Genomic DNA, 21,531 nt, shown 5'->3' on the forward strand with positions numbered 1-21,531 from the left:
GAGCTGCTGGATTGTGGCAGGATGTATGCGCAATAAATAAATTAAAATATTACAAGAGGCAAAGGTGATGTGAAAATGCATTTGGGGATATGCAATATGATCAAAGGCAGATCACTGTTCTGAAGGACCATTCTTCAAAGCCAGCTAATAGGCAAAGAGTTTCAGCAAAACACAAAACTGTTGATCTGCCAACAGTAGTGTAAGGAAACATTTAAAAACATTTATTTTACAAAATGTAACTTCTTATTTATGTGCTGGATTTCATATTAACCATTCAAAGTGATAACATCATTTTTTTTTTATTTGGAGGAAATGTGAATCTTGGCACAGCTATCTTTAGGACTGATCCTCTCTCATGCTGATTGGAAGGAAGTCTTATAGGAAGTTCTCTTCAAGGTTTCTAAAAAGAACTGCTCTTCTTCCAAGAAATCATGATCCTATTAGAAAAAAACAAAAACAAAATGAAAATGGCAAAAGAGCTCGAAAGTGAACCAAAAGCATGTAACTTTCATGACCGTATCAGAATTTCACTATCCTTCCCATTTCCTTAACTTGGTGTTTCATGCAAAGTTTGAATTAAACTGAGCTCTTTTTCAGATAATAATTTATCCTGAAAGAGAGCTAAATAAAATCAGATGAAATTAAATCTAAATAGAACAGTATTGTTGCGTCACTGGGTTGCATATAAATTTGAAAAAATAAAATAAAAACAGCTGTAAATTATAACCTCAGGACAGATGTTAATGTTCTCAATTCACAGTAGACCAAAAGCTGGACAATGTAATCTTACTCGTTCAGCTGTAATTTTATGCAACACCAATTTGGCACATAAATCTGCTGGATCTGGTCTGGGAAATCCTTGAGAAGCTCTGGTGTTTCCAGGGTTGACTTTAAGTGGAACAGTAACTGGAAGAGGCAAATATGGGAAGAAAAACAAGTTAGATATGGTATATAGTCATCTGTGTCATCTATACAGATACTTGTATAGATCAAAGGGCCTATGGAACAATGAAACAAGTTGTGGAACTCTCTTTTTAGTTTACTCTTTGATTACTTTTTTAAAAATGTAATGAAGCAACGTTTAACTAAAATTTCCCTATTAACTTATTGTCAGACATTCCTCTGTATTTTGAGGGGTCAGCGTTACAGAGTGCCAGGACAACTTTGTGTGGAAGAAACTGAAATCTGTGCTCCAAGACACACTATTTTAAATAATGAATGAATTAGTCCTCCTCTGCCCTTCAGTGAAAATCATTTACATATAAAAGCCCTTGAAAATACATAGAATGGAATGTTACCGTCTTCCTTTATTTTGGGTATCCAGAATGCCCACCCAAATGGCTGCGCGGATACTTACAATGCACGTTGGAGATTAATTTGTCAGGAGTTCCTGATAACGGCACCTGAGGCATGTTCTGAAATGCCAGTGGGTTGCTTGGAAGTTCCTTCCGTAGCTGTTCAAGCTGTCTCCTCTGGTGTGACAAACTGAGCCGCTCCTGGACTCATGGCAAAGGAAGAAAAACGTTGTAGCAGTAGACTCCGATGTATCATACCTCAACCATCTCATGCTGAGCAGCCCATTTTTAAATTTGCCACAATTTCCTAGATTATCAGAACAAACTGATACTTTTCCAATTTAGGAAGAGCTCTGGAACCCCTTTTTTGCTTAAGAACAATTTTTTTGAGATGTGCAAGTCGTGGTCCGTTTTGGAAAGCTGCAGTATGATCAGCAGCATCCAGGCTTCTGAAATTTCAAGCCCCTTTTGGTGAGGTTATGATACAGACTCTGAACCAGAAGTTATTAGAAGCAACAGCTCTTTGCGTGGATGAACTATTCACTTTCTAGGCAGTTTAAGAGGCTGGTATCAACTATTAAAACCCATCATAACTTGCGACCAGGTAGCTATGGTGTCTTCTGTTTGTTTTTCATCACTTCTAATTTTGGGAGGAAGCCTTCTGATCTCTCTCGGCTTCCTTATCTAAGCATTCAGAGTTCCACAGAACATTATTATGTGATTTACTCATAATAGTTCATGTACATATTTTTTTTAATAAAAGCATTTGAAGGTGCTCAACTCCATTCTGATGATAGCACACCTTATAATGTAGAGACAAATTAATTTGTACAGTAAGAAAAGGAATTTTTTTTAAAAAAATAGTGTGCCTATGTAACTCTTAAATCTAGGCATGCTGTTGCTTACCTTGATTTCATGCAGGCTGCAATTTTACAATTAGCTGATTGGTTTTACTGTTATTTTATTAAATCAATGTATAGAGCTACGCAATTAAAATGCAACGCAAATCAAAGCAGCACGAACTATTTTCATTCAAAACAGGATTTTCTGATTTTTGTATTCTGGGGCATGTATGTCAATATTTGGAAATCCCATACTTTCAAACATTGATTTAATGGTATTTATAATTCTGTTTTTAAGTATTTGGTCATCTAAAGGAAGCCTTAATAAAGGTTTCCCTACTTTAAAAATTGCTTCTCACAAGATAAGTAATAACAGAATAAAAAATAAACATTAATAAACAGTAACCATAGTAGTCCCAAAGGTGCTTTTTCAAGAGGCAACAGGACTTCCTTGTTATTCTTTGAAGACATTTCATTTCTGAAGCTTCTTCAGTTCTGACTGTATGGTGGGGAATGGAAAGATTTATATTCCTTGCAGACAGCTGGTCATTTGCATTCTTCAGCATCTTCAAAGAAAAACCAGAAAGTCCAGTTGCCTCTTGAAAAAGCACCTTTGGGACAACCATGACCCAAATGACTTGAGAATCTCCATAGACAGTAACTATAGTCCGTAGGAACTGAAAATTTCCATAAGTTAGAAGAGATTACCTGATGCAAATGTTCCTCCTGCTGTCTGAGCCATTCCATTTGCTGCTGCAGAGTCTGGAGTCTGGCCTGATGTTCAGATTCCACCTTCTTAGCCTCCACCAGGGCTTTCTCTCCTTCTTCATACTTGTGAGAGGATTGCTTTAGGGCACAAGGAGGAAGAGCCAGGCTTTGATCTGAACTATGGTCTTAAACCTGTTTTTGCCTTAGGATTTTACCTGATATAATTGCATTCATGCAGCATGCTAAATAATGGATTGTTTGTGGTTTAGTGTGTGCTATATATAGACACACAAGTGTTGCTTAACTGAATATGAACCTGTCCATTATATATTAGTCTACAAAATTATCTATATCTATCTATATACAGTATGTAAAAACGTGTGTGTGTTTGTTCCAGCATAACTCTGGACCGCCTTGAGCAATTTCAACCAAACTTGGTACACAGATGATTTACTCTCTGGAAAAAAATACTGTGGGGGTAAGACACCCCCAAAAACCCACAGGTTGTATGTTTTGTTAATATACAGCCTGTTGTGACTTAAAATGGCTTCTACTGTGTAGTCAGTAGAGTTGCCATGTTAACAGTTTCACAGTACTCCACAAGGGGGCTCCCTCTGGTAAGGGGAGAAATCCAATATTAGAAACTATGTTTGGTCCGGACATTTCCCCCCTATAAATACCCAGGCAATGCCAGGTTATCAGCTAGTTATTGTTAAAAATAGAGGTGGAATGTAAGAAACCAGCAGCAAGTTGTCACTGCCTTTATATTATAGTGCAGTGATGGCAAACCTCTTTCTTACGGCTTGCCAAAATTGTGCACATGCACCCACTCAATCTCCCCGCCTAACTGTGCATGCGCACATGACCCCCCCGCATGCGCGCACGACTCCTCCCCATGCTCCGGAGGCTTTCCTGAAGCCTGGGGAGGACGAAAACAATCTCCCCCGGCCCTCCGGAAGCCAGAAACAGATCATTTCCGAACTTCTGGTTAGGCTGTTAGGGTTGTTTTTTGCCCTCCCCAGCCTCCAAAGGCTTTTCTGAAACATGGGGAGGGTGAAAAACGCCCCCTAATGGCCCAACCGGAAGTTTGTTCTCAAACTTCCAATTGGCCTGTTGGGGCTGTTTTTCGCCCTCTCCATCTGGCATGCCACAAAATATGGCTCCACCTGCTACCTGTGGCACGCCTGCTATAGGTTCGCCATCACGATTATAGAGCAAAGGAGGGCTGGGCAGAGGAAGAGGGAACTTTCCCATCGAATGACTCACTGCCCTAGACTCGAGGAGACCCTCTCTGCAGTCCCTCTCATCTGGCCGGGATGCCAGCGAGAGTGTTGGGCTGAAGGAAGGATACACACGCTCTCTCTCTCTCTCAAATGGCAAATCCGAGCAGCCGCTGCTGGGAGCCCGTCACACACGTTTGGGCAATGGGGGGGGGGGCTTTCTTGCACGCCTTCAGAAAGCTTCTGAAGGCGTGCAAGAAAGCCCCCCCATTGCCCGAATGTATGTGACGGGCTCCCAGCAGAGGCTGCTCGGATTTGCCATTTGTGTGTGTGTGTGTGTGTGTGTGTGTGAGAGAGAGAGAGAGAGAGAGAGAGAGAGAGAGAGAGTATCCCTCCTTCCTTCAGCCTAACACTCTCGCTGGCGCCAGCGAGAGTGTTGTGCTGAAGGAAGGAGGGATACACACTCTCTCTCTCTCTCTCCCTCAGCAGGCGAAAGAAAGTGCTTTAGTCAGTGGGGTGTCGGGAGAGAGGACAGAATGCTCAGGCATTCTCTCCTCTCCCGCGACACCCCACTGACTAAAGCACTTTCTTTTGCCCGCCTGAGCTCGCAGCAGAGCTCAGGCGGGCGAAAGAAAGTGCTTTAGTCAGTGGGGTGTCGCGGGAGAGGAGAGAATGCCTGAGCTCTGCCACGGGCGAAAGGAAGTGCTTTCCCCTAGCGAGTTTTCCCCCGTGGTCCGGGCCAAGCTGCAAATGATCAATTGGCGGCTGCAGCTCAGATAGGACGTTTCTTGGTGGGCTGAAAGGCGAAGGGAAAAAAAGTATTTTGCCATGCTGGGAAACGTCATGGCAAAAGAAGCAGCTGGTGAGGTTGCCGGGAGAGAGCCCAGGAGGAAAGGTGCGCGCGTAGAGGAGAGGAAAGGAATCTAAGGCGAAAACAGCATGTGGCTCTCCCCGACGAGCTTCCTCGCCCCTCGTTGCTTTTCTCCGGTTGCTGCGTTTTGTTGGAAATTCCTCCCCACTCCCATAAAACTGATTGTAATGACATCAGTGCCTCACCAGCCATAAACCTCACCCCACGTCACTGACGACATATCTAATAAAATGGAACTTTGAGGAACTTCAAGCCTCGGAGCCTTCTTTCGTTGGGGGTGTTACTTGGAACCCTGACACTAGATTTCAAAGGAGCATATTACAGATTTTTTAAAAACTGTTTGCTGACCAAGGGCTTTTTTGGCATCTATGATACAGTCCAGACTTCTTTTATCTGATAAGTCTGGAAGTGCCAGGATATGCAATTTCCAGAATATGTAGCCAACCTGTTATTGAGTCATATCAGCTTTTCCAGCTTGAATAGTGGATGTAGAAAGGCAGTTTCTTTACCTTGCTCATGCTATTGATTTCATCTGCCCTCTGCTTGACGTGCAAAGCTGCTGCATTAACTCTTTCTTTCTCTAGTCTCAGCTCCTGTTTCTCTTGCTCTAGAAGCTCTCGATCCCTCACCAGCTGCTCTTCCCTTGATCTCAACTCGCTTGATTTGATCTTCAGGTCTGCTTGTTCCTAAGAGGAAGAGGGGAGGGGGGAAATAGCCTTAGAGATTTGCTATTTTATATTTCTGTTTTATACTGAATTTAATCCACTTACATCATATTTAAAAAAAGAAACACTTGAAAAAAGACTTTTTATGCAATCCTTTGTATTTCCGTTTCCATGTCAATACAAATGATAAATGGTTATAATTACAATCTAACCACTGCTTCAGTGCCAAAATATTCTTCTGGACTCTGCCCAGATTGTCCAGTAAAAAGACGGTCCAAGAATTAAAGGGACAAAGATTGTAGCCCTTTACCTTTGCAAGACTCATGATGGCCCCTTCTCTTTGAGAGTCAATTTGCAGAGCTCGGTCAACCTCCCGATCTGAGCGTTCTTTGCTCAGCCTCTGCTGGATGTGCAGCTCTGACCACTCTGCCGCCACTTTACGGCGCTCCTCGGCACATTTCTGCATGACTGCTTTCTGTTCCTCAAGCAAAGAATTCTGGGAACAAGGAACAAGAGAGGGAAATCAGCACTACAAAAAGTGAATCAAAACAAAAAAATCATAGACTCATCTGAAGGCTGAAATGGACATTGGAGATCTTCTAGTCCAACCCCTTTTCCAAAGGCAGAAGTCCTTACTCCATCTGGGACAAATCATTGTGCAGTTTTCTTGAAAACTCCCAGCGATGGAGCATTATTCCAGGAAGCAAGTTGTTCTATTGACTAATAGTTCCCCTTGTCAGGAAATTTCTCCTTAGTTCCAGGTTGGATTTCCCTCTGACTAGCTTCATCCATTGCTTCTTATTCTGCCTCACGTACTTCAGAGAATTAATCAAGCCCCTCTTCCCTGTGACAACTCACCCCATAAGACTGTTATAGTCACGTTAAAAAGGCTGCTACAACTTTACTTGGGTTTAATTGATCTTGAATTTTCCTCATAGTGGAAAAGTTCTTTTTCTCCTTGAAACAGAATATGAATTCTATTTTAAATCTTCTCTGCTTCCATTATAAAATGTCTCTTAAAGCTGAGGAATAGCTAAAATATAAATGGAAGTACAAGGAAACACAGATATTGCTCTTGAGTTTTTTGAGCTTCTGAACAGAATATATTTATGTGCAATATGGTTCCAGATGGATGGATTCTAGTATTATAAAGCATTATTAAAAATACTGTGGAATTAGTCAGTTTTTCCTTATGCTGTAAAAGCAATTTTAAAAAATCAGAAAAGCAGTGAGGAAAATACGGGAGAATAAAAAGTGGATGAGGATATCAGATTCCTCCTTTTAGTAAAATTCAGTAAATGGCACATACCCAGTTGCATTTAGTCCTCACTTTACAACATGCTGATTAATCACACAAACAACAGGTGCACTTCTCACCTTTGCCCTCTCTAACTCTTCCCTCTCCATGGTTAGTTGCTGGGTCATGACTCTTCTCTGTTCCTCAAGGGAGCGCTGCAAAGATTCCACTTTGGCTTGTTCAGTGGTGACCCTCCAACGTTCCTAAGGCAGAAGAACACACTCATCAGTTCTCCAAAGGCTTAATCCACCTTCAATAGTTTGTGAAACAAGCAGGAGAGACAACTGTAATTAGGCTAAGCCACCCCAAATCCCAACTGGGATTTCCTTGCGAAGCCCGTCTGTGTCGCAGAGGCAGTACTTATCCAAAAGGAAAATATTTCCTATAGGTCTTAATGAATTGCTAATGGAAATAGCATTTAAAACTGCAAGATATACCGTTTAAACCCAGCAAGGGCAATTGAGAAAATCTATGTATATGGATGTTAGGAGTCAAAAACAACTTGATGACACGTAGTACTATGTTTTCATGAAAATAAGACAGGGTCTTATTTTCTTTTGACCCCCGAAATAAGCACTTGGCCTTATTTTTGGGGAAGTCTTATTATTTTTGAGATATAGGAGGCGGCAAGCATGGTCAGTTCATGGCTGCTGCTGTGTTGCAATATTTTCAGGAAGGGCTTATTTTTGGGGGAGGACTTATTTTAGCACATGTGCTCCAAAGCCCAACTGGGCTTATTATCCGGGGAGGTCTTATTTTCAGGTAAAAATAATAATAATAATAATAATAATAATAATAATAATAATAATAATAATAATAATATAAAACCTTGACCATTATGTAATACTAAGAGGATAGGTTAGAATAGATTATAAACTCATAGGTGCTTTCCTTACAAATGCTCTGTCTGTCAAGTGTAACATTAGCTTGCACATTCTGTGCAGATCTGTAAACCCCACTCTTCCCAATACACAACACTTAGCTGTAGATCATCTATCGTTTTCCTACATTGATTTTCCCAGGAAATATTCAGACTTCCTGACTGAGGAAGAGTCAGGGGAAGGACTGGGCCTGCCAGTCCTTAGAAAATTCACTTCATTCCTAACTCCATTCTGACTCTTATCTTGAAGGGACAGTGATTGGATGTGGCAATCACTCAATATAGAAGCTCTGTCACAGTAAACATTAAAAAAAAAGCTAAATCTGAGTAGCCCTAAAGTTGAAAGTTGCCTTCAATTCTCATATTTCTACCACCACCAATATCAACCAGGAGCCAGTTTAGCATCAGCTCACCTGTTCCAGAAGTCGGGTTTGCTCGTTTAGTCTGGTCTCCATCTTAGAAATAACCTCTTGTAGCCGGCCTCGTTCATCTTCCATGTCTCTCTGTTGCCGATTCAAACGGTCTTGCAAAACTTTCAGATTGGGACAAAGAAAGAATTAGCACCTTTTTGTAGACACCAGGGTGGTAGGCAGAACCTTTGGGGGGAGGGGGGGTGTCAAACTCAAAATCCTCAAATTCTTGAACTAGAGCATCTGCACTGATCGTCAAAAAAGTTATCGCGATCATCTATGGAGATAAGATAGAAGAGGCATTTCTAGAGGAGCACTTACCCTCCCCCTCCCCTCCCTAATACTCCTACGCTACTCAGACATGTGATCCACCAGGAGCAGCAGCACACCCGCCCCGGATGGGGGACAGAATGCAACATTATTAGAAAGGTGGCCTTATCCCTTCATAGGAAGAATGGCTGAAACATGCTTCAATGTCTGGAATAACTTCATAGCTAAAAAGCAAATCCGACACAGGTTTCAATTCAGACTAGACACCATTCTTAAACTACAATCTAACACATGAATTGGCACCCCATTTAAAATTTGAGTTCGTCTATGCATTGTATCGATATTTCAGTTTAAAGAAGGCACTTAAATCAGAGTAGATTATTAGTAATATGAACTGTGTTTACAGCACCATCTAATTCCATTTGATGATTAATATTGTGCTGCTCCACTTCTTGCTATTTCTGTAGCCTAGATTTAAAACTATTTACAGTTAAGTAAATGTAGTGACATTAAAACACAATATCCTGTATGACACTCAAAAATCCATTATTTATCAACAATACAGACAGTAAGATTTTTTTACGCTTTTTTCACGTTCTCTTTTGTATTGCAATAACATGATTGAAGTAGGCTGCCCAAGAACAAGAGTTGCTTGAGAGCAGGGGCTGGCAAACTTAAACACTCAAAGAGCCATTTGGACCCATTTCCCACAGAAAAGAAAACACCGGGAGCCACAAAGGTCCTAACCGGAAGCCCCCTGTTCAATTTTGGAGCTGACCGGAAGTTCAGTGCCCCCACCATAGTCTCCTCCTAACGCGGCATACTTTTTCCTCTACCTGTCATAACCAAAAGTCCTATTAATTGTGGAGACAACTGGAAAACCCTCCCCTTGCCATAGTCTTCTCCTGGCGCACTGTGCTTCTCCCCCCCCCCGGAAGCTCCTCTCAAAATTGTGGCGCCGACCGGTGATGGAGCCGCAGTTTGCTGACCCCTGCCCTAGAGCAAGTTATCTTCGGGTCCCAATCATCGAAAGGCACATACCCCTAAGCTGCTCATCTCTATGGCGAGCTCCCATTTCAAGGCCTTGGTGGGTAGTATGGTGAGTGGCCTCCACCTTACTGGCAAGATCATTCAGGTTGCTGGAGAACTTCTCCATTTGATCTATAACGCCATTCAAAGACCTGCGGGAGACAAGCAGAGCGTCATATTGCCTAGTCATTTCCATGTTTCTTACTGACTTCTCATAAGAAAAGAATAGAAATGAAAAGCTGCCTTCAATTAATGTATACATTATTTTGTTCCCCTGGATACGAACCAAATCACTTCTGGGGACCTGGGCTCATACATTACCCTATTTTTGAGCTGTAGGCTTCTGCAACTTAGTGATTGATCTCAGGGGTGGGATTTAAAAATTTTAGCAACCGGTTCTCTGCCCAGTTGCTGGGTGGGCATGGCCTACTCAGCCACCTGCACCATGGCGGTGTGTGTGTGTGTGTGTGTTTTCACCCTCCACAGGTTCCAGAGCTTTTTTTCGGGCCTCTCGGAGGGCGAAAAGTGCCTCCCCTGAGCTCTGGAAATGGGTCCATTTCCGGACCTCTGAGAGACCCGTTTTTCACCCTCCTAGAGCCTCCGCACGGGCCCTGCACTTAGCTGGCATCCAAAACAGGCCGAGTGGAGACTCCTGGGAGGGGTGGAGTGGGGTGGGTGTGGCGGGGCCAGCCTGTTCTTTCAACTACTGGTTCCGCAAACCAGATGCAAAATTAGCATCCAGTTCGCCCAAACCAGTCCGAACCGGCTGAATCCCACCCGATTGATATGTAGGTTTCTGTATCCAAATTGCCCATATGGTATTTCTGGCCAGCGTTGCTGGAATTATTCATTTGAATCCCTTTTAAAAAGCCTTAAAACTCTTGGTATTTTGCTCAGGCCTCTAATATGGACTGCACATGCCCATGAATGGAGTCGTAGGTACCCCTCATCTTTTTTCTTTCATAGGAGCACTGTGAAACAGAGTAGCGAACTGTGGAATTAGTTCCATTTGCCAAATGTGCATTGACTACCGGATACAACTATTTATGCCCCTTACAACTGAGTGTAAGTTCCAATGCTCTAATTCTTTACGATAATTAGCTCCTGCTACCTGGTGTAAGAAGTGGCACTGGTCACTGCATCAATCTCCTGACTCTTCAGTTGTTTCAACCGTTGTAATTGCTCTTCATAATCCTTGCGCATTTCCAGGATGGACATACTGCAAGAGTCAAAAGGGCCATAAACAAACAAACAAACACTGCTTCTCAATCTATTTCAGTGTATACATAAAACTTGGCTAAATACCATGTAGAGATTCAGATTCAGATTTGTCAAACAAAACAAGCTTACATGTTTGACTTATGCTTCTATAAAGCACAACATAACCGTCCATTCAAAGCTTAAGAAAATGTATTTCATATTCGTCCCCACAATGTTACCGCTGAAGCTCCTGTAGGCGATCAATTTCCTTGGCCTTTTCCTGCTCTAGCTCAGTCAGTCGACGCTGATGCTGGGCTAACATCTCCGATTTCGCCTGCTCTGCGCTCTGACAGCGAGAAAGGTATTGGCCAACCAACTCCTGATTTTCTTGCCGGAGACGATCCTCACGCTGACGATACGAGTCCTCAATCACCTTCACACGGTTCCTAGCTCCCCAGTTGGCAGTGTTGGGGAGAGGGGAAGAATGCAACATATTTTCGTGCAGCCGGGGATATTTTCTAATGATCAAGTCTACATTTAAAAGGACCCGGCATGATTTTGGAGCTGGTTTCATGTTTGAAAACTGTGCTCCTTATGTCAGTTTACACCAGAGGTGGTATTCAGTTTTATAAACTTTCATGTTAGGTTTTCCACTTGCTCCAAAATATTCATGCTTTGTTTGGGAACGACAATGAACTACAGTGAAAGGACATAATTAAAGCATTTCAATAAAGAGCCCTGGTCCTAGGAAATAAGACCCAGCCAGAATTCCCTAAAATATCCCTGAGAATTTGAAAGCAGGAATCTAAATCAATATAACCTTAGCTCTGAGTAGGATAATGCTAAAATTGGGAGTATTTGATACATGTGCATTCTTACGAGAATACAATGTCAACCTCAATCTCAAGGATGGGACCTCTTCTAAATAATAAAAAAAATCTATCTCAATTCTAAATTATGAGAAGATTCTACAAAAATAGCTTTTGTAACAACAACCCACAAACCCCTGCAAACATACATGTTTCCCCAAAAATAAGACAGGGTCTTATTTTCTTTTGACCCCCGAAATAAGCACTTTGCCTTATTTTTGGGGAGGTCTTATTATTTTTGAGGTACAGGAGGTGGTGAGCGTGGTCGCCTAATGGCTGCTACTGTGTCGCAATATTTTCAGGGAGGGCTTATTTCAGCGCATGCACTCAGAAGCCCGATTGGTCTTATTATCCGGGGAGGTCTTATTTTCAGGGAAACAGGGTAGAAACCGCAAGAGTTCCTGCTTATGGGGATTCCAGTGGTGAGGGGATTAGTATTTATATTTAAGCATTGCCTTCCAGTTCTCTGCGTGGTTCCCACTCCATAATTTTTTCCCTTTATATTTGTAGTGCTAGAGATACTTAAATAATCTTTAATAACCTCGAGTGGCTTCCCCCATTTCTACCTGTGTGCATTTTCAATAAGTTCCAAATCCTCTTGGTGACGTCGTTGCAGACTTTCCAGCAAGAGTTTCTGCTGGTTCTTCTCCAGTTCAAGTCGCCTTACCTGGAATGATTTTTAATAGTTATTTTTAAAGCGTGTTTAGAGGGAGGGAGGGAGGGAAGGAGGGAAGGAGAGGGTGAAGATTACAATGTAGAATAAACATCTCTAATATAACACACCTTATTTTTCGGACTGTAAGTCACATGGAGTATAAGACGCACCATGATTTGGAAGAGGTAAATTTTTAAAAAAACAGTTTTTGCATTCTGCAGGCATCCCAAACTCTCTGCACGTCTCGCTTTTTGAAAAAAAAAAAGGGCACACAGAGGCTTTGGGAGGCTTGTATAGTTCTCCTGGGGGCTGGGGGCAAAAACAAGCAAAAACAGCCTAGGTTTTGCTAGTTTTTGCTCTCCCCAGGAGCACTTTGCAAACCTCCCAAAGCCTCTGCACATCCATTTTTGCAAAGGGGACGGGGTTTCAGTGGGGCAAAAGTGCTGTATTCAGTGTATAAGACACATCCAGATTTTCACCCTCGTTTTTTTGGGGGAAAAGATGCGTCTTATACTCTGAAAAATGTGGTAATCTTGATAAGAACAGTGAAAAGAAGAGGCGGCAAAACCTGCCTCCTACCTAATCATTCTGAGGGAGGCAATTAAAATCTCTTCTTGCAGAGAATTGTGAGATATGTAGATGTGTAGATACTTGAAAAGAGAATAAGTATATAGTTGTGACCATGCATAGCATTATGGTTATGCAGGCGTATGTGAGAATGGACGTCCAGTTGTAGGAACAATTACAAGAATGTGCTATGCGTACATGAAAGTCCCTGCTCTCTGTTACTCTTAACTATTGGAGGAGCTTCTCAATTGTAAGAGTAGCCCTTTATCAAATAAAATAAAATAAAAATAAAATTCTTGCAAGTCTTTGATATATAAACTAGTGCTTTTGTATTAAAAGAAGACTTCTACCTAACTTTTTATTTCTAAGAAGATCCATTTCTATCTAAATCATATGAAGAAAGATGCAGAAATTGGGTATGTTTACTTAAAAGAAGGACCAGGAGAGACATGATAGCAGCGTTCCAATATCTCAGGGGCTGCCACAAAGAAGAGGGAGTCAAACTATCCTCCAAGGCACCAGAGGACAAGACAAGAAACAATGGATGGAAACTGATCAAGGAGAGAACCAGCTTAGAACTAAGGAGAAATTTCCCTATAGTGAGAGCAATTAACTAGTGGAACGACTTGCCTCCAGAAGTTGTGAGGTGCTCCAACACTGGAAGATTTTAAGAAGAGATTGGACAACCATTAGTCTAAAATGTTTTCTGCTTGAGTAGGGGGTTGGACTAGAAGACCTCCAAGGTCCTTTCCAACGCTGATATTCTGTTATTTGCACTGTCACTGCGTTTTTTTGTTTGCCAGCTGTGCTTAAACTCTAAGATATACGGCAGACTGATCTGACTCGTTTCACTAAGCTCACTACGCATGTCCACATTCTTTTCCACATTTTTGCTTCTTTGTTTGCCTGCCAAGAAGGTAGGCAGGAACGCTGCCAAAATGTAATCATTAGTTAGTAAGTTTTGTTTTCATTTTCTTTATAATAAAATGTGTTTCTTAGAATATATCACGGGTTTATTTTTGAAATTCCACCCTGATATGCACAATGCCCTTACCTGAACCTCAAGCTCAGTGAGGCGAGTCTGGGCACTCAAAAGCTCGGCCTGATAGGTTCCCAGGGTCTCTCGGAGCTGCGCTTGCACTCCCGCCATTCTTTTTTCATAGTCAGCATCATTAGATGAGCTCAGGAGATGGGGTTCCGAGATCAGAGCCTAAGAAAGAACGAAAAATGTCATAGCTTTAAGTATTCAGCATACTTTTAAAAAGGTATACATCCTTCTCTATTCCACTTTATCGATTACCAATTTCGTAAAGGTTTCTGGAAAACCGGAAAACCTGTGCAAAGTTTTGTACTCATTTCACTGGTTTTAATAAAGGGAAGTTGGGTGTGGAGTCTTTCCCAAGTACCAAGAGCTATGAAACCTTTTTATAAGCAATATAAATAAGTGCTTCAAGACATAAACTGAAGGGCTGTATAGCGTGTTTTTCTTTCTGCTTTTCCAAGTTTCACAAGCAAAAAAGTGAACATGTCTGCAGCTCCTTAAAACCTAGTGCGTCTTTCTCCACACCTGAGCTATAGCTACGAAGGGCAGATGTGCAAGCCTGGGAAAAAATGGAGATGCTGGCTTGATGTGAGTGCCTGCCATTCCAAAGCACCTTTCTCCCTGCAAATCCAGAGCCATGCATCTGGAATAAACATACGTAGGAGTAAGTCTTAATTTACATAAAAATAGTCAAGGAGTGAATTATACAAGAAAAAAGAAAATAGAAATTCCTTTTCCTGGATGTTTATTTAACCACAATAGGTACAGCTGTGTGAAAAAGTCCTGCATGCTTTATGGCTTATGACATTTTTTGGATAGGCCATTGATTTTATATTTTATGCTAACTGCTATGCAAATATTGTTATATTCAAATAAATACTGGTGGTTTTTAAGTGAAAAGCATAAGCTTTTTGCAATTTGGTGCTGTTTGGGTGGGGATTGTGAATTTTCTTGCATGCTTACAATGACTCTGAAAACAGATTAACTGATGCCTACCGAGTGGCATACATGTTGCAATTACTAAGGCCGATGCTAGTGTTTTGTTAACATTTTTATTGTTTGTGGCCCTGAAAAGGACCGTGTAACCAAATATACTTACTAATATGAAATTGGCCAGCCCTTATTACTTATCACCAGGTGGCATTGCTTCGGCATAGACCGCATAAGCCTTTGCATGTGATCTTTGGTGACAATGTGGTGCCAGGCCAATGGATTCAATCAGCTCCTGCTTGATCTTTGGATGCTTCTTGCTTATTTCATAACCAATCTTGGCCCACAAGTTCTCAATTGGGTTCAAATCCGAGCTCTGAGCTGGCCAATCCAGGAGTCGAATACCATGCTTCTTCATCCACTGCTGGATGGACTTGGCTCGAAGACAAGGAATTTGTCATCCTGGAAGTAAAAGTCCTTCCCTACAAGTTGCTAAGCTGAAGGAAGCATGAAATCCAGGAAACTAAGCTGAAGGAAGCATGAAATTTCCACCCCAGACCACCCCAACGAGGCTGTCGAGGTGATGACCCGGTGTTTGGAAGCCGTCGGGGTCTGGATGGGGGACAACAGACTCAAGCTCAACCCCTCCAAGACTGAGTGGCTGTGGCTACCGGCACCCCGGTTCAGTCAGTTGATTCCATCGCTGACCATAGGGGGCGAGCAATTGCCCCCTGTGGAACGGGCGCGCAATTTGGGCGTCCTCCTAGATGCCCGGCTGTCAATGGATGACCATGTGGCAGCCGTGGCAATGGGGGCGTTCCACCAGGTTCGCCTGGTGCGCCAATTGCGCCCCCTACTGGACCGGGATGCCCTACGCACGGTCACTCATGCACTGGTGACGTCTCGGCTGGACTACTGCAATGCCCTCTACATGGGGCTTCCCTTGGGACGCGCTCGAAGACTGCAGCTAGTACAGAACGCAGCCGCGCGGGCTATTTTTGGGAGTACTAGGTACTCCCACGTAACACCGCTCCTGCGCGAGCTGCACTGGCTGCCTGTGGTCTTTCGGGTGCGTTTCAAGGTGTTAATCACCATCTTTAAAACGCTCCATGGCTCAGGACCTAGGTACTTGCGGGATCGCATCCTACCACACACTTCCCTGCAACCGATTCGCTCTCACAGGGAGGGGCTCCTCCGGGTGCCGTCCACTAGGCAGTGCCAACGGGCGACACCTAGGAGTAGAGCCTTCTCTGTGATGGGCCCAACCCTCTGGAATGACCTCCCCCCCGATATCAGAACCACCACCGACTTTCTCTCCTTTCGACGAAAACTGAAGACTCACCTGTTCCGTTTAGCCGGCCTGGACCATTCATAACCTCATTATACCTCTTGGCAGATATATTTTAACTGGGTAATTTTAATTGGGTATTTTTTAGGATTGTTTATATACTGTTTTTTATCTGCTTTACCTGTACAGTGCTGTATTGCCTCCTCTTCTATGTTTTTATGTTTCCATGTTTGTAGTCTATTTTATCTATTTCATTTGACTGTACACCGCCCCGAGTCCCTTTGGGGAGAGGGGGCGGTATAAAAATCGAAATAAAAGGTAAAAGGTAAAGGACTTCAACATACTGCTTGGAATTCATGATTCCCTGCATGATTTGTATCCGACCAATACCAGAAGCAGCGATACAGCCCCAGATCATCACGTGCAATGGAGGCTTCACAGTTAGATTCAGGCAGTACGGCCTAAATTCTTCAGCTGGAAATCTTCTGACATACTTATTGCACTGATTCCCAGTCAAGTAGAAATTGCTCTCGTCACTGAAGATGACCTTGGGCCACTGTTCGTTGGTCCACTTGGCATACTTCTTGGCCCAAGCATGTCGACGAGAGCGGTGAGTGTTTGTGAACAAAAGTTTACTTTGAGCCCTCTGGCAAGCAGTCTGCAACGCACGGTGCTTATGCACACTTTTACATCACATGTTTCACCCCAAATTCTTGTAATCTGAGGTGAGATGAGCTTCCTGTCAGCCATTGAAATGCGTTGCAGAGCCCGATCTTGCCGTTTTGTCGACTTTCTTGATCTTCCAGAGCGGAGCCTGTCATCAACTGAACGAGTTATTTGGTATTTTTCAACCACTCTGCTCACTGTGGGGCGAAGGCATTCCACTCTCTTGGCTGTTTCTGTACAGGAGTAACCCTCTTCATGAAGCACAATGATGCAATGCCACTGCTCTGTACTGGTGAAAGCAAAGGCCTTCATCCTTGTCCGCAGCCAGAGCTAAATTAAATTTCTCGATGTTTTTCATGCCTATTTATAGTCAGAGAGTATGACAACATTGATTGGCTCATAGATTTAGCCTCTGTGCATTTTGATTGGTCAGCCAAAGCTCGCTGCTGATTGGCTACTTTCGATCCTAACATTCTCAAAAATTCATGTTGTGTTTGTTTTAGCACATAAACTCACTCAAAACCTTTAAAAGACTTTGGTTATATTAATAAAAATTATGCATCTCAATCCGACTACAGAAATTTTCATCAAAGTACTAATTTTGCGTGGTTTCTATGAGTGAAAAGTTGATTAAACATGTAAATACAGCTTAAAACTGAAAGTGTGCAGGACTTTTTCACACGGCTGTAGGTTATTATTTGAAATTATTTAAATCAGAATGCTATAGAACAGTGGCTAACCTTTTATGTCACTGCGTGCAGACCTGCATGCTGTAAATGGCACACAAAACCATCCCACTTGGAATGCATGGCCTTGCTGGCCTTTGTGCATAAGGATGCGCCAAAACCTAGAAGAGCAGTGTTCCATCACGCATGCGAATGCCGACACCCAGAGTTCCAGTTTCCGGCACATGTGCGTGTCTGACAAACAGCGGGCCGTTGCACATGCATGCAACCAGAAACCCGGAAGTTTGCGTGCTGGCGTGCGAATGCACAATGGAATGCTGCTGTTCCGGGTTTCGGTGCTCCCGCGCATGTGAAGACAAGCTGGCTGGCACGCATGCGGGCACGGGAACGCAGAAGAGGAGCCAGTGAGGCCATACATGGGATGGCCCTGCGTGCCACTTTTGGCACACGTTTCATAGGTTCGCCAATTCAGCTATAGAAGTTCCCTCTGGGCTAGGAAAAAAACAGAGAACATTTATTTATATGAATATATGCTTCAACTGATTCTTGTAAGTGGAAGGGAAAGAAACCCCTCTATATTATTATTTGGCCTTTTTATGTAGCTACTCCAGAACTCAAGGCACTCTGATCATTGGACAGTGCAATCTTCTGGACAAATGTTTCTTAACATAGGCAAAAAAAAAAAAAGGAATAAATTCACAAAGCCCAGGAAGCACAAAGTCCAGGATGCTACAGATAACCTGAAGAGATATGCTAATTTATCATTCCTGCTGATATTCATTATTTCAAATGAGTGCTTTTCTCCACACCTACCTGGGAATTAACAGGAACCTTAGCAATTTCTTGATGTCCTTGCCAAAAAGTTGCAGATGCTGAAATCCAAGCCACAAAAAAAAAAAAAAAAAAAAAAAATCAGAAATAGTAACCAATTTAGATTTCCCATTTCAGAGAAACTGAACTATAGGGAGAAAATATTGCTATTAAGGGCACATAATGCCCACTGTTATTTCTCAGATTTAAGAACTAAGATACTTGTAGACTTCATGCTGTTTCCTGCAATTCCTGCATAGCAATCATTGTGTCTGGTATCCTGCAATTGACTTGCATTTTTGGATTAACATCTAGAAGAGAGGCTGCTTAGACAAGCTAGCTCTTCCTGTTTTCTCTTGCAAAGTTGTAAGATAACAGGGAAGAAAGGTGAATTGAAGGTATCTCTATTAAAAGTGGAGCCAATAGAGCAGCTCTTTGTAATTCCTCCCTGGATAAGGAAAAGATTTGAGATCGCCCACAAGTGCTCCAGATAGTTACACCTTGCAAGGAGACTGCAAGACTACTCTGAGACAGTTTTAGAGCTCTGGGAGCCGAGGGAATAGACATTCAGCCGTCAAAAAGACACTGGATTTGCAGACTAGTTTTCTAATCACCTTTGGAAATTGCTTTTCAGCTATTAGAAATCTTTGGAACATCAAGTCTGCAAACACTGGGGGAATCTCCTTTAATCCTTAGCAAAACAGGTTTTAAGTACAAGTTCTAGGACTGATTTTTTAAAAACAAATAGCAAAAGGTTGAATAGAACGTTGTTTTTGGGAAGTTACAAATAGACTAAAAGTCCATATGGATTTGATTTTGGACTTAATTATAAGAATCCTTCCCATGGGAAAATGCTTTTGTTTTGAATTCTTAAAAAAAAAAAACCTAGGGTAAGACACTAGATGGAAATAAAGATTTCAATTAAAAGGAAAAGAATGCTTAGTTTGAACTTACCAATACAGAATGAAGTAAAATATCTTAACATTGGACATAATGGACATTTTTGAACAATGGACCCAGAGGTTAATTTTAAGCGTTTCTGCCTCTATAAGTAGACTATGCTTAAAAGAAAGACTACAGTTGTTAAGTTAGTAACACGGTTGTTAGGTATATCTGGCCTCCTCATTGACTTTGCTTGTTAGAAGGTCACAAAAGGAGATCACATGACCTTGGGACTCAATAACGGTCATACATATGAACCAGTTGCCGAGCTTCTAAATTTTGACCACATGATGCTGCAAAGATCGTGATGCTGAAAACCCCGAAAGGTGCTTTTTTTCAGTGCTGTTGTAACTTTGAATGGTCACTAAAGGAACTGTTTTAAGTTGAGGACTACCAGTAGATCAATACATTTTAAAGAAACTGTAAAATTTGCCCTAATCCCTTCAGCAACATCACTGGATCAGAGCTCCACTTCCTACAGCTCCCAAAAGGCCTAGAGCGTGACTCTTGGCAGTATTAAAAACTCCTTGTCTGTTATCCTAAACCAGTGGTCGGCAAGCCGCGGCTCGCGAGCCACATGTGGCTCTTTACACATTTTAATGCGGCTCTTCTGTGTGCCGGGCACCCGCTCCCCTCCCTCCTCTCGGGCACTTCAAAACAAGCGCCCCTTTCCCTTTTTTCTTTTCGACCCACAATGATTAGGGAGGATCCTGAAGTCGGGTGGGGACGAGAAGCGAGGAGGGAGAAAAAGAAACGGAGGCTAAGGAGCTTACCCCCTCCCCCTCCCAGCAAAAATCTAACCGGGGAGCCGGGCGGGCAGTAGCAAATTAGCCGATCACGTGTGATCAACGGCTCCCCGGTTAGATTTTTGCTGGGAGGGGGCGGGGGGAAGCTCCTTAGTCTCCGTTTCTTTTTCTCCCTCCTCGCTTCTTGGGGCTCCACCAATGGGGGAGCAAGGCCCGCCCAGCGCCAGGCTTTGGGCTAACACAGAGGTCTGCAAAGTTGGCTGTTTTAAGACTGGTGGACTTCAATTCTCAGAATTCTGGGAGTTGAAGTCCACCAGTCTTAAGAGCCAATTTTGCAGATCCCTGGGCTAATATGATTGATGCCCTTGGTGGACTTCAATTCTCAGAATTCTGGGAGTTGAAGTCCACAAGTCTTCAAGCTGTCAGGTTTGAAGACCCCTTGGGGTTTTTTTCCTAAAGGGTTAGGGATGCAAGGATCTTGTAACTTGACAGCTTTAAGACTTGTGTGCTTCAAATGCCAGAGTTTATTGAAACAAAAAACAGTGTACCATCCTATGTATTTTCGGTTTTAAAAATGTAGCTCTCAGAATAAATTTCAATCGTGGTTTTGGCGAGATTTGGCTCAGTTGAAAAAAAAGGTTGCCCACCACTGTCCTAAACTAAGAATGTCTTCTAAAGTCTTTCTAAAAGTAGGAAGAAATGAAGATTACTGGAAAGGGCAGATGAAATAGTACAGTGTCACACCCTGAATGACTAAGTTGTAGGAGAATGGCAGGAATAGGCCTGAGGTAGATCTAAAGCAGAGATATGTCTTTTTTTCCAGGAGCCATTATATTATATGAGGCTCTGATCTAGTAAGTGGAAATGGGGGATTAAAAAATATGATTTAACTGCAAATGTAATCTAGTTCCCCTGTGTTTCATCATGTTTCACTTCAATGTACAACTTGTTAGCAACTTTTAGAGAGAATTTGGGGACTAATCTTAAAGTTTTCAGAAGCTATGTAGTGGGGGAGTAGAATAGATTATGCACTTCTTGCCCAAAGGAAACCGATTAGTAACAAAGAAAGAAATGAAGATAAAATCAGGATGTTTGCATCTCACTCTGTAACAGAATCTAACAGTACTCCTCCTGTATTACTTTGGGCAGCCCAAGCTTGAAATGTTTCTACCATTGTCCCCCCCCCCCCCCCTTTGCAATGAAAATTAAGCAGCTTGCCTTGAAAACAAGCCTGTAGAACAGACCAACTGATAACTTTATTCGATGCCTCGTCTATCAATGATAACTCTGCTATAATGTGAATGTACATTTCTTGGATAGTCCGGCTACAGCTTGACTCTTACCTCTTGAAATTGTATCTCCAAAGGGAGTCCCTTTCCTGGAATCAGATGGAAAAGTAGGGGCACTTTGTTCCTGAGACCTTTCCCAAGGAATGAAAGACCTGAAGTAAGCAGAGGATGGTAAGGTCAAATGAGAGAGGAATCAAATGCCGTTTCTCATTTTGGGAACAAGGGCTGTGAAAATAATCCTTCGAAGACAATGAAAATAAGGTAGTCGGCAAAAGGTGGAGTTCCCTATGATTTTGGTGCCAGAGTTAACTGCCTTTTGGGTAGAGGGAAAAGTATCCAGTGGTGGGATTCAGC

General features: G+C 42.5%; 1 protein-coding gene across 2 annotated transcripts in view; it reads right to left on the minus strand.

Moving 5' to 3' along the window:
• Positions 1–248: 248 nt before the first annotated feature.
• Positions 249–21,531, minus strand: part of FBF1 (Fas binding factor 1) — a 46,034-nt gene continuing 24,751 nt past the window's right edge. For both annotated transcript variants that reach the window (XM_081939693.1, XM_081939692.1), the window contains exons 16-30: positions 21,232–21,329; positions 18,204–18,262; positions 13,833–13,988; positions 12,123–12,223; positions 10,927–11,133; positions 10,599–10,706; positions 9,500–9,639; positions 8,192–8,310; positions 6,979–7,101; positions 5,912–6,097; positions 5,446–5,622; positions 2,846–2,983; positions 1,358–1,496; positions 791–906; positions 249–437 (exon numbers count right to left, since the gene is read on the minus strand). In XM_081939693.1, the coding sequence (XP_081795819.1) occupies positions 354–437; positions 791–906; positions 1,358–1,496; positions 2,846–2,983; positions 5,446–5,622; positions 5,912–6,097; positions 6,979–7,101; positions 8,192–8,310; positions 9,500–9,639; positions 10,599–10,706; positions 10,927–11,133; positions 12,123–12,223; positions 13,833–13,988; positions 18,204–18,262; positions 21,232–21,329 (1,951 nt within the window). In that variant the 3' untranslated portion in view covers positions 249–353. The remainder of the gene's footprint in view (positions 438–790; positions 907–1,357; positions 1,497–2,845; positions 2,984–5,445; positions 5,623–5,911; positions 6,098–6,978; positions 7,102–8,191; positions 8,311–9,499; positions 9,640–10,598; positions 10,707–10,926; positions 11,134–12,122; positions 12,224–13,832; positions 13,989–18,203; positions 18,263–21,231; positions 21,330–21,531) is intronic.

Source organism: Natrix helvetica (assembly GCF_964273705.1).
Source record: "Natrix helvetica genome assembly, chromosome: 1".
Classification (NCBI taxonomy): Eukaryota; Metazoa; Chordata; class Lepidosauria; order Squamata; family Natricidae; genus Natrix; species Natrix helvetica.